Source organism: Callorhinus ursinus, unplaced genomic scaffold (genome assembly GCF_003265705.2).
Source record: "Callorhinus ursinus isolate GAN/ISIS: 27379988/994484 unplaced genomic scaffold, GSC_fseal_2.0 scaffold12, whole genome shotgun sequence".
Lineage (NCBI taxonomy): Eukaryota > Metazoa > Chordata > Mammalia > Carnivora > Otariidae > Callorhinus > Callorhinus ursinus.
Genome location: NW_027397074.1, coordinates 5,849,989 through 5,863,627, shown reverse-complemented (window position 1 = coordinate 5,863,627; position 13,639 = coordinate 5,849,989). Strand labels below are relative to the sequence as shown.

General features: G+C 38.0%; 1 protein-coding gene across 8 annotated transcripts in view; it reads left to right on the top strand.

Moving 5' to 3' along the window:
- FAM185A (family with sequence similarity 185 member A) overlaps positions 1-13,639 on the top strand; it is a 69,353-nt gene that overhangs the window by 36,133 nt on the left and 19,581 nt on the right. For 6 of the 8 annotated variants that reach the window (XR_012380182.1, XM_073898709.1, XM_025872767.2 and 3 more), the window contains one exon: positions 12,965-13,060. The exons of the other annotated variants lie outside the window; for them this stretch is intronic. Coding sequence is in view for 5 of the 6 variants with exons in the window: in XM_073898709.1 (XP_073754810.1) it covers positions 12,965-13,060 (96 nt within the window). In the remaining variant the exon portion in view is untranslated. The remainder of the gene's footprint in view (positions 1-12,964; positions 13,061-13,639) is intronic. 8 annotated transcript variants of the gene reach the window in all.

The following is a 13,639-nucleotide window of genomic DNA, read 5'->3' as shown; positions in this document are numbered from 1 at the left end:
TTCACAGTCTATTTAGAATTAATATTATGCCACTTCATATTATGTCAAATAGATTCATTTACCTATTCCTGTCCTTTGTAGTATAGGTTGTCTTACACCAACATAAATTATAAATCCTTTAATATACTGATAGGATTTTTGCTTTATATTATCACATATAATATCATCTATTTTTTTTAAAGATTTTATTTATTTATTTGTCAGAGAGAGAGCACAAGCAGGGGGAGCAGCAGGCAGAGGAAGAAGCAGACTCCCCGTTGAGCAAGGAGCCCAATGCAGGACTTTTTTTTTTTTTTTTTAAAGATTTTATTTATTTGACAGAGACACAGTGAGAGAGGGAACACAAGCAGGGGGAGTGGTAAAGGAAGAAGCAGGCTTCCCTCTAAGCAGAGAGCCCAATGTGGGGGCTCAATCCCAGGACCCTGAGATCATGACCCAAGCCGAAGGCAGACGCTTAATGACTAAGCCACCTATCACATGTATCTTAAAGAATTTAAGAGGGAAAAGTAATTTTTTTCCTAGTATTATATTTCCTAGATATATTTACCATTTCCAGTATTCTTCATTTCTTCCTGAAGATAAGAGTTTACTACTGACATCATTTCCTTAGCATTTGTTATAGTCTAGATCTGCTAACAACAAATTCTTAGTTTTCTTTAATCTAAAAATGTCTTTATTTTTGCCTTCTTGGGTTTGCTTGTTGTTTGTTTTTCTTAGAGAGGGAGGGGCTGAAGGAGAAGGAGAGAGAGAATCTTAAGAGGCTCCATGGCTAGCATGGAGCTCAATGCAGAGCTTGATCTCACAACCCTGAGATCATGACCTGATTCGAAGTCAAGAGTCAGAGGCTTAACCAACTGAGCCACCCAAGTACCCTATTTTGTCTTCCTTTTGAAGGATATTATCACTGGGTACATAAATCTCAGTTGGCTGATTTTTTTTAAGTGTAAATAAAATATAAATTCAGATAAAAGACAAGTAACCAACTAGAAAGTTATCTGATATATATCCATACACATATAGGGGTGTGTGTGTATGCGTTTATGACAAATGAGATAAAAGGAACACTCAGTGACAACGTGGACAAACATGAACAAGCAGTTCACAAGAGAAATAACCAGTACACATATATAATATTGTTCCTTTTTTTTTTTAAAGATTTTATTTATTTATTTGACAGCAGCAGAGGGAGAGGGAGAAGCAGACTCCCCCCTGAGCAGGGAGCCCAATGCGGGGCTCAATCCCAGGGTCCTGGGGTCATGACCTGCACCAAAGACAGACACTTGACCGACTGAGCCACCTAGGCACCCCTTGACATTTTATTAAACGAAAAAAACAATATAAAACATTGTACTATTATTTCATATGTATACACTTAACAGTGAGTATTAAATCAGAAATGGGAAGGAGGGAAAAGAGGAGAGAGCAGAGCACAGCAAAAATTATCCAAAACTTAAATTGAATTCAAAGTTGTTTGGGTCCTGTTATAGGTTTCTTACTTTTAATATATCTGGACCTAAAAGTTACTGATTTGTGGAAATACATCCCATTTCTGCTGACATCCGGAGCTGGAGATATCATACAATTTTTCAAGAACCCACTTGTGCTCCTTTATAAGCAAACAAACACTGCTAATTTTTTGTTTAATAGGAACATACAGCTTAGGAGGTTAAACAAACAAAAATGTGGTGACATAATCTAAGCAAGTCCGCAAAGTCCTAGTTATATACTTGATAATGTGCTATTTCTCACTTTAATAAATCTGGTGGAAGCATCTCCATTACCCCTAGAAAATAGTGAGCAGTCAGGGTCAGTGAAAAGTTAGAACTGCCCTAAGACAACTTTTTTCATTTCTATAAGCAAGAATTTAATATCTATCTGTATACTACTAAGGCCTTAGGAAAAGAACTAATTTCAGTAAATTGGTAAATCTCTTTGTCTTAAACAGAATTAAATTTTACTTTTTTGGAGGGGGGAGAGTGGGGGGAGAGCTTACTTCCTCAAAACAAGATGTTTTGCTCTAGGGGTCTGCAGACTTTGTCTGTAAAGGGCCAGATATTAAGTATTTTTGTCTCTGTGGGCCACACAGTCTGTCTCTACTATGCAGCTCTCTCATTTTAACACAAAGTAGTCATTGACAGTACACAAATGGATGTGTCTATGTTTCAATAAAACTTCATTAATAAAAATAGGAGGATGGCTGTGTTTGCCATCCCTGCTATAGAACCTAAAAGCCATTGTTGTCATGAGTCTGGTGAAATTTTGGATATAATGCCTTAATCCCAAAGGTGATAAGCATAATGTTTATTTGAAGTTTCTTAATGCTTGGCTTGTGTTTTTCATAAAAGGTTTGCTGGAGAAAGTTGAAGGCTACTCTGCCATGATAACCTAATTAAAGTCTACTGAGTAACTTGGATTTTGAGGAATTGAGATTAGCAAAAGCAAATTAGTTACAAAGGAATAAAAAGTGATTTGTAGGAACCTGAGAGGAAATTTATTAGAATAGCAGAGGCTTCAAAATATTGGAATGGGTGTTCAGAAAAAGTTATATAATATTATCAAGTTTAGAATATTAGAATCACTTGAGATGATTTAGGTATTATTCTATCTGATTTCAGGAAAATAGACAAAGTATTTTTCCCATGATTCTTTTATTAAGAAGAATATTTATAATTCAGGTAAAAGGAGTTTAGATAATATAATTGATCAGGTTCTTAAGTAATCTCATCAGTCATTTGGATGTTGTATACACATTATAATCTACCTCCCCAAACCCTGTTCTTCCTAATTTCCATAACACTCTCTCTCAGAAACTGAAGTGCTATAAAAAATTTGATTGTGTATATCAAAACCATGATTTTCCTTGGACTCATATTTTTAAAAATAATGTCTTTTTTCTGGAATTACCAGATCATCCATTTAAAATGAGTCAACAGGGGCACCTGGGTGGCTCAGTCAGTTGGGCACCTGACTCTTGGTTTTGGCTCAGGTCATGATCTCATGGGTCATGCAATAGAGGCCCCCGTTGGATCTGTCCTCAGTGTGGAGTCAGCTTGAAGATTCTCAACCTCTGCCTCTCACACTGCTCATGAGTGTGCTCTCTCTCTCTCAAATAAATAAATCTTTAAAAATAAAACAAAAAGACAACAGGAGAAAGCAAAACTTGGTAATAGATAACAGTAGGATTAGAGTACTAATAAGAGTTGCTTACCTAGCTTTACTTTCTCTGCCCTATGTTGCCTCTTCTGGAAGGCACTGCCAGGGCTATGTACTGGTAATTTTATCTTAAAAAAAAGAATATCTTCATGTTTGGAGCAGGAGGTGGGGTGGCTTGCCTTGTGTGTCCCTCGTAAGCCCAGCCTCCTAATGTTCCCTACCTAATACAGAATACCTAGGCGGGATACTTAGAAAACTTTACTTAAAATGACCCTACAGTTCTGCCTTCGCAAATCCTTTACATCCTGTTTGTGAAATCGGTTCCTTGTTCTTGTAATTGGTGTAGTTTTGGAAGTGTAGGAGTTAAGTTGCAGAAATGAAATATCTTTTGTTTTGCTTTTCCTTAGTATCCACATGTTGAAACTTGAGGTAAAATGGTAAAAATTCAGAAGAACTTTCTGAACATGTTTGACTGATTTAAAAGAATTCTCCCTTTATCTGAAAGTTTAGAATTCTAACCTTTCAAGTAGTTGTTAATCTCTGCTGTTAGCTAAATGAATATTACAAATATCTCAGTTTTTCATTGTATGTAGTGATTAGCTAGTAATTAACATCAGTTTTTTCCCTATTGTATGTATAATTTTCGAGGATAACTCAGTGGTCTCTATGAGACCAACCAGATCTTTGTCCAAAATTGTTTTTTTTTAATTTTATTATGTTAATCACCATACATTACATCATTAGTTTTTGGTGTAGTATTCCATGATTCATTGTTTGCATATAACACCCAGTGCTCCATTCAGTACGTACCCTCTTTAATACCCATCACCAGGCTAATGCATCCCACCACCCCCCTCCCCTCTAGAACCCTCAGTTTGTTTCTCAGAGTCCATACTCTCTCATGGTTCATCACCCTTTCCGATTTCCTCCCCTTCGTTTTTCCCTTCCTACTATCTTCTTTTTTTTTTTTTAACATATAATGTATTATTTGTTTCAGAGGTAAAGGTCTGTGATTCAACAGTCTTACACAATTCACAGTGCTCACCATAGCACGTACGCTCCCCATAGCACGTACGCTCCCCAGTGTGCATCACCCAGCCACCCCATCCCTCCCAGCCCCACCACTCCAGCAGCCCTCAGTTTCTTTCCTGAGATTAAGAATTCCTCATATCAATGAGATCATATGATACACATCTTTCTCTGATTGACTTATTTTCCTCAGCATAATACCCTCCAGTTCCATCCACGTCGTTGCAAATGGTAAGATCTCATTCCTTTTGATGGCTGCATAATATTCCATCGGGTATATATACCACATCTTCTTTATCCATTCATCTGTCGATGGACGTCTTGACTCTTTCCACAGTTTGGCTATTGTGGACATTGCTGCTATAAACATCGGGGTGCACATACCCCTTTGGATCCCTACATTTGTGTCTTTGGGGTAAATACCCAGTAGTGCAATTGCTGGGTCATACGGTAGCTCTATTTTCAACTGTTTGAGGAACCTCCAAGCTGCACCAGCTTGCGTTCCCACCAACAGTGTAGGAGGGTTCCCCTTTCTCCACATCCCCGCCAAAATCTGTTTTTTCCTGACTTGGTAATTTTAGCCATTCTGACTGGTGTGAGGTGGTATCTCATTGAGGTTTTAATTTGGATTTCCCTGATGCCGAGCGATGTTAAGCACTTTTTCAGGTGTCTGTTGGCCTTCTGGATGTCTTCCTTGGAAAAATGTCTGTCCATGTCTTCTGCCCATTTCGTGATTGGATTATTTGTTCATTGGGTGTTGAGTTTGATAAGTTCTTTATAGATTTTGGATACTAGCCCTTTATCTGATATATCATTTGCAAATATCTTCTCCCATTCTGTAGGTTGTCTTTTGGTTTTGTCGACTGTATCTTTTGCTATGCAAAAGCTTTTTATCTTAATGAGGTCCCAATAGTTCATTTTTGCCCTTGCTTACCTTGCCTTTGGCAATGTTTCTAGGAAGTTGCTGCGGCTGAGGTCGAAGAGGTTGCTGCCTGTGTTCTCCTTTAGGATTTGGATGGACTCCTGTCTCACGTTTAGGTCTTTCATCCATTTTGAGTCTATTTTTGTGGTGTAAGGAAATGGTCCAGTTTCCTTCTTCTGCAGGTGGCTGTCCAATTTTCCCAACACCATTTGTTGAAGAGACTGTCCTTTTTCCATTGGACATTCTTTCCTGCTTTGTCAAAGATGAGTTGACCATAGAGTTGAGGGTCCATTCCTGGGCTCTCGATTCTGTTCCATTGATCTATGTGTCTGTTTTTGTGCCAGTACCATACTGTCTTGATGATGACAGCTTTGTAATAGAGCTGGAAGTCCGGAATTGTGATACCACCAGCTTTGCTTTTCTTTTTCAACATTCCTCTAGCTATTCGGGGTCTTTTCTGGTTCCATACAAATTTTAGGATTATTTGTTCCATTTCTTTGAAAAAAGTGGATGGTATTTTGATAGGAATTGCATTGAATGTGTAGATTGCTCTAGGTAGCATTGACATCTTCACAGTATTTGTTCATCCAATCCATGAGCATGGAGCGTTTTTCCATTTCTTTGTGTCTTCCTCAATTTCTTTCATGAGTATTTTATAGTTCACTGAGTACAGATTCTTTGCCTCTTTGGTTAGATTTATTCCTAGGTATCTTATGGTTTTGGGTGCAGTTGTAAATGGGATCGACTCCTTAATTTCTCGTTCTTCTGTCTTGTTGTTGGTGTATAGGAATGCCACTGATTTCTGTGCATTGATTTTATATCCTGCCACTTTATTGAATTCCTATATGAGTTCTAGCAGTTTTGGGGTGGAGTCTTTTGGGTTTTCCATGTAAAGTATCATATCATCTGCAAAGAGTGAAAGTTTGACTTCTTTATGATTTGGATGCCTTTTCTTTCTTTCTTTCTTTCTTTCTTTCTTTCTTTCTTTCTTTCTTTCTTCCTTTCTTTCTTTTTTTTTAAGATTTTATTTATTTATTTGACAGAGAGGGACACAATGAGAGAAGGAACACAAGCAGGGGGAGTGGGAGAGGGAGAAGCAGGCCTCCTGTGGAGCAGGGAGTCTGATGCAGGGCTTGACCCCAGGACCCTGGGATCATGACCTGAGTCAGAGGCAGATGCTTAACAACTGAGTCACCCAGGAACCCCTGCCTTTTATTTCTTTTTGTTGTCTGATTGCTGTGGCTAGGACATCTAGTACTATGCTGAATAGCAGTGGTGATAGTGGACATCCCTGCCGTGTTCCTGACCTTAAGGGGAAAGCTCTCAGTTTTTCCCCATTGAGAATGATATTCACTGTGGGTTTTTTATAGATGGCTTTTATGATATTGAGGTACGTCCCTTTATCCCTATACTCTGAAGAGTTTTAATCAAGAAAGGATGCTGTACTTTGTCAAATGCTTTTTCTACATCTATTGAGAGGATCATATGGTTCTTGTTCTTTCTTTTATTAATGTATGGTATCACATTGATTGATTTGCAGATGTTGAACCAACCTTGCAGCCCAGGGATAAATCCCACTTGGTCGTGGTGAATAATCCTTTTAATGTACTGTTGGATCCTATTGGCTAGTATTTTGGTGAGAATTTTTGCATCCATGTTCGTCAAGAATATTGGTCTGTAATTCTCCTTTTTGATGGGGTCTTTGTCTGGTTTGTGGATCAAGGTAATTGTGGCCTCATAAAATGAGTTTGGAAGTTTTCCTTCCATTTCTATTTTTTGGAACAGTTTCAGGAGAATAGGTATTAATTCTTTAAATGTTTGGTAGAATTCCCCAGGGAAGCCATCTGGCCCTGGGCTCATGTGTGTTGGGAGATTTTTGATGACTGCTTCAATTTCCTTAGTGGTTATAGGTCTGTTCAGGTTTTCTATTTCTTCCTTGTTCAGTTTTGGTAGTTGATACATCTGTAGGAATGCATCCATTTCTTCCAGATTGTCTAATTTGCTGGCATATAGTTGCTCATAATATGTTCTTATAATTGTTTGTATTTCTTTGGTGTTGGTTGTGATCTCTCCTTTTTCATTCATGATTTTATTTATTTGGGTCATTTCTCTTTTCTTTTTGATAAGTCTGGCCAGGGGTTTATCAGTCTTATTAATTCCTTCAAAGAACCAGCTCCTAGTTTCGTAGATATGTTCTACTGTTCTTTCGGTTTCTATTTCATTGATTTCTGCTCTGATCTTTATTTCTCTTCTCCTGCTGAGTTTAGGCTTTATTTACTGTTGTTTCTTCAGCTCCTTTAGGTGTAGGGTTAGGTTGTGTATTTGAGACTTTTCTTATTTCTTGAGAAAGGCTTGTTTTGCTATATACTTTCCTCTCAGGACTGCCTTTGCTGTATCCCAAAGATTTTGAACAGTTGTGTTTTCATTTTCATTGGTTTCCATGAATTTTTAAAATTCTTCTTTAATTTCCTGGTTGACCCCATTCATTCTTTAATAGGATGCTCTGTAGCCTCCATGTATTTGAGTTCTTTCTGACTTTCCTCTTGTGATTGAGTTCTAGTTTTAAAACATTGTGCTCCGAAAATATGCAGGGAATGATCACATTCTTTTGGTTCTGGTTGAGACCTGATTTGTGACCTAGGATGTGATCAGTTCTGGAGAATGTTCCATGGGCACTAGAGAAGAATGTGTATTCCGTTGCTTTGGAATGGAATGTTCTGAATATGTCTGTGAAGTCCATTTGTTCCAGTGTGTCATTTAAAGTCTTTATTTCCTTGTTGATCTTTTGCTTAGATGATCTGTCCATTTCAGTGAGGGGGGTGTTAAAGTCCCCTACTATTATTGTATTGTTGTCGATGTGTTTCTTTGCTTTTGTTATTAATTGGCTTATATAATTGGCTGCTCCCGTGTTAGGGGCATAGATATTTACAATTGTTAGATCTTCTTGTTGGATAGACCCTTTAAGTAGGATATAGTGTCCTTCCTCATCTCTTATTATAGTCCTTGGTTTAAAATCTAATTTGTCTGATATAAGGATTGCCACCCCAGCTTTCTTTTGGTGTCCATTAGCATGGTAAATCGTTTGCCACCCCCTCACTTTCAATCTGGTGGTGTCTTTGCGTCTAAAATGAGTCTCTTGCAGAGAGCATATCAATGGGTCTTGTTTTTTTATCCAATTTGATACCCTGTGTCTTTTGATTGGGGCATTTAGCCCAATTACATTCAACATAACTATTAAAAGGTACGAATTTAGTGCCATTGTATTGCCTGTAAGATGACTGTTACTGTATATTGTCTCTCTTCCTTTCTGGTCTGTGTTACTTTTAGGCTCTCTCTTTGCTTCGAGGACCCCTTTCAATATTTCTTGTTGGGCTGGTTTCGTGTTTGCCAATTACTTTAGTTTTTGTTTGTCTTGGAAGCTCTTTATCTCTCCATTTTCAATGAGAGTCTAGCTGGATATAGTATTCTTGGCTGCATATTTTTCTCATTTAGTGCTCTCAGTATATCATGCCAGTTCTTTCTGGCCTGCCAGGTCTCTGTGGATAGGTCTGTTGCCAATCTAATGTTTCTACCTTTATAGGTTACGTATCTCTTCTCCCGAGCTGCTTTCAGGATTTTCTCTTTGTCTCTGAGACTCGTAAGTTTTACTATTAGATATCTGCGAGTTGACCTATTTTTATTGATAAAATTTTGAGGGGGGGGTTCTCTGTGCCTCCTGGATTTTGACGCCTGTTTCCTTCCCCAAATTAGGGAAGTTCTCTGCTATAATTTGCTCCAATACACCTTCTGCCCCTCTCTCTCTTTGTTCTTTTTCTGGGTTCCCAATTATTCCAATATTGTTTTGTCTTATGTATCATTTATCTCTCGAATTCTGCCCTCGTGATCCAGTAGTTTATCTCATTTTCTCAGCTTCTTTATTCTCTGTCATTTGGTCTTCTATATCACTAATTCTCTCTTCTTCCTCATTTTCCTAGCAGAGCCTCCATTTTTGATTACATCTCATTAATAGCCTTTTTGATTTCTCCTTGGTTAGATTTTAGTTCTTTTATTTCTCCAGAAAGGGTTTCTCTAGTATCGTCCATGTTTTTTTAAGCCCAGCTAGTATCTGTATAATCGTCATTCTGAACTCTAGTTCTGACATCTTACTAATGTCCGTATTGTTTAAGTCCATGGCAGTCAGTACTGCCTCTTGTTCTTTTTTTTGAGGTGATTTTTTCTGTCTTCTCATTTTGTCCAGAGGAGAATGAATGAATGAGAGAACAAAATGCTAACAGGGTAACAAGGACCCCAGAAAAGTATACACTAAACAAATTAGAAGAGACCTGTAACCAGGGGAAAAGAAGGGGAAAGATAGAAAGAAAAAAAATCAAGAAAAAGAAAGAGATTAAAAAAAAAAGAATATGATCAAATATGATCAGGCTGGTAAATAGATCAGTGCCACACACTAGATCTTGGGCGTATTTTGGTCTGTTAGAAGAAACTGCCTACCAAAATTTTAAAGAAAGAAAAGCTTCTATATATACAAAAATGAGGGTAAATACAATGAAGGGATGGAATATGACTATAAAGATGAAAATTATAAAAGATTGTATAAAAGGAATTGATAAGTTGGTTGAAAAAAGAAAAGAGAAATTAAAAAAAAAAAAGGAGAAAATGTGATCAGGCAGAAGACTAGAACAAAGCCATACACTAGAGATTTAGGGTATGTTTTGGTTTGTTAGAAGAAACTATCTCAAAATTTTAAAGAGAGAACAACTTATATATATACCAACAATAACGTTAATTACTATAAAGGGATAGAATATGACTTTAAAAGTGAAAAATAAAGATTTTTTAAAAAGGGATTGATAAGATGGTTGAAAAAGGGAAAAAGAAAAAGGAAAAAAAGAATATTAAAAAAATTAACTTTGAAAGCCTAAAGAATCACGGGGGAAAAAGCCATGAATTCTATGTGCTGTATTCCCCTAGTGCTGGAGTTCTGCCGTTCTCATTGATCTGTAAACTTGGTCTTGGCTGCCTGTTCTTGCTGATCTGTCTGTCACAGTGGTTATCAGATGTCTTTGCCAGAGGCGGAATTGCCCCGCCCTTGCCGATCTGGGCTAAGTAATCTGCTCGGGTTTGCTCTCAGGAGCTTTTGTTCCCTGCAAGCTTTCTGTACAGCTTTGGAGGATGAGAGTGAAAATGGCGGCCTCCTAGTCTCCACTCCGGAGGAGCCAAGTACTTGGGGCCCCACTCCTCAGTGAGCCCCCAGAGAAAAGCAATCACTCCTGTCTCCCTGGTCTCCGGCCGCATTCCATGCTCACCTGGCCTGTGACCCAGCGTTTCTATCTCTGACACATGACCCTGGGTGGATTCTCCAAACCCCACAGATTCCTGCGGTGTGCTTCCGCACCACTCCTCCCAGGGGAGGAAGGGGAGTCTCCCCGGATCAACCACTTGTTGGGTCCCTGCTGGAAGAGCAGTGGCCTGACTGTGCTGCGGATCATGGTTTATGGCAACCCCGAGAGCCCGCACCTTGGCTCCATCTCTGCAGCCGGCTTCCCTGCTCCGATACCTGGGAGCTCTGCCGCACTCAGGCACCCCCGGTCTTTCTGTGACCCCGAGGGTCCTGAGACCACACTGTCCCAGCTAATGTTCCACCCCCTGCTTAGCCACCGGAGGACATCCCTCAGCGGAGCCAACTCCTAAAAGTTCCGATTTTGTTCTCTGCTGCTCTATCTCTTGCTGGTAGCGGCTGACAGAGGCCCCCTCCCCTCGCCCTCTGTCTTCCCGAGTATCGCCTCGGATTCACTTCTCCGCATGTCCTACCTTCCAGAAAGTGGTTGCTTTTCTGTTCAGAGAGTTGCTGCTATTCTTTTCTTTGATCTCCTGTTGAGTTCGTAGGTGTTCAGAATGGTTTGATCCCTATCCAGCTGAATTCCTGGGACCAGACAAAATTTAGGTCTCTTCCTCCTCTGCCATCTTGCTCCTCCCTGTCCAAAATTGTGATGATAGAAAGCTCTCTGTGAGTCCACTTATTCCAAACACTAGCTGGACTGATAATTTCTGTTCACTTCTTAATCGCCCTCTAATGCATATTTCCCTTAAGGCTTTTTCTGAGACCTATAGAATTTCTCCGTTATGTGAATTTCCAAAAAATGAAATTTTGTAGAGGAAGTCTTAATTTGACTCTTGATAATTAATTTTTAGTTCCAATCATTTGCTACATAGCTTTTCAAATACCACTTTTGCTTTCTCTTTTGAAAACATATCTTGAGTTTTATTTTATTTTATTTTTTTGACAGTCTCCAAGGGATGGGCCATTATCAGAGCTCAAGACTGATAACATGAGGATGTAATTACTCAGTATCTTGTGATAAAATTATTTAGCTGTTATTTCCCATTGGCTTGGGGGAAGAAGTGAAAAGTAGTGTTTATTAGCCTCATGAAAATCTTGTGTTTATTTTCCCCCTAGAGAAAGCAAGAAATCAAACTAATGTTTCAAATATTTTACTTTGTTCAACCTGGGATAATACACACATTGTGTATTTCCACATTTTTTTAAATCATAATGTATTTTTACTTGGCTTCTTTTAGGATGCATTCAGAGGTTATTTAAGAGGAGTTTCTGTTGATAATTGAGGAGAGAGAGATTCATCTTTGCCCAACTATTCTGTGTCATTTATCACTAATGGCTTAATTTCCCAGCATCAGTGTTTACTTTTGAACTTAAATAAAGTGGGTCCAATAAAGGCCATTTTCAGTTTAGATTACACATAATTATTATTAATTACCTTGGGGCCAGATTTTAACCAGTTTATTCAAGTTGCCTTGTTTAGGGTCGTAAAAATTTGAAGAAAAATGTCTAGTATACAAATGTTTTTTCTTCACGTTTTATTAAAAGTTTAATATAATTTTTGGCATTATTTTCACCACACTCCCTAATTTGTTTCACTTTGAAGTAGTAAAGTTCCTGATAAAATATGCTTTTTAAGAGACTTTTCTAAAAAAAATATGCTTTGGCCCTCCCAGGGCAGTCAGACAGAATATTAAATTAAAGATTCAGTTGCCATGGTTGAGGAGGAAGAAGCTATTTAGTGCTGACTCTTCATCATTCTCTTACTTTTTTATCTCTAATTTGGTCAGTTTTCCCTTGAACTTGAAATGTTGGCATTTTGAAAACTGGGGTCAGTGATGACAGAGATTTGAGTTTCAAATCAGCACCACTTTAATTAATTATGATTTTCTTCTCCTGACTGAAAGATACCTGTTCAATTCCAGAAATTTGAAAAGAAATACTTAGATATAAACAAGCTTCACCCTCTCTTTAAGTGACTCCCTTTTTCTCCATTTCTGTTTGAGAAATGCAACAAAATCTTATCTGGAGTAAGCTTTCACTATTAGCAGTAATTTTTTAGCACTACCAAATATGCTAAAAGGAGAAAATATAAGAAGTTTTGATTTTTGTTAACTTTGCTACTACTTCTGTGTGTCTGTACATGAGATAAAATTCTTTAGTAAATATTGAAATTTGATAATAAACTAAATATATCAATGGTGCTAATAGTCTTGGCTGTCAAAGGTCCACTGCTTGTGTACTGTCCTTCCTATATATTAGGTTGCAGAGTAAGCATGTTTATCAATAAGTTATGCAGGTTACTGTAGACATAGGAATATTTCATTATCTAGGTATAGATTTGTAGATTTCTGATTCTGTTTTCATTTTAAAGTGAAAGATGGCATAACTATGGGGAAAATACAAAACCTTGCAAGACTCTTAGTGCCTTATCCTATTGCTGAAGTAGAGTCTTTTATTTCAAATTTATCATTTCAGTTACTACAATAAGAATGATTATATTTATGGTTTTTCTTTTTTCCTAGATTCATCCTCTGGATGTCTAAAGGCCTCAACTCATCAGGGTGCAATAGATGTTTATGTCAGCCAACTAGGGAAAGTGGAGTTGAAATCCCATGAAGGTTAGCCACGTGGAATGTTTTATTTTGATATACAGTGTACGGAAGGTTTATGTAACATCCAGGAAAGAGATGATCAGATTATTTTATCTATACTGACATCATGAGTTCAAGAAAATTTCTTTTGATAGAATTTGATTTAAAGACTGATGGAGGGAGGCACCTGGGTGGCTCAGTCGGTTAAGTAACTGCCTTTAGCTTAGGTCATGATCTCGGGGACAGAGCCCTGCACTGGGCTCCCTGCTCAGTGGGGAATCTGTTTCTCCCTCTCCCTGTACCCCTCCCTCCCCACCTCATGTTCTCTCTCTCTCTCAAATGAATAAATAAAATCTTTTAAAAAACAAAATAAAGTAAAAAATAAAATAAAATAGACTGACCAGAGGGGCACCTGGCTGGCTTAGTTGGTGGAGAATGCAACTCTTGATCTTGGGGTTGTGAGTTTGAGCCCCACACTAGGTGTAGAGATTGCTTAAAAATAAATTCTTTAAAAAGAGAAAAAAGAATAATAAAGACTGACTGGAATACTGGCCCTCTAGACCAATGATTTTTGAAACTTTTGTAACAGATGGCCATAAAGACTCT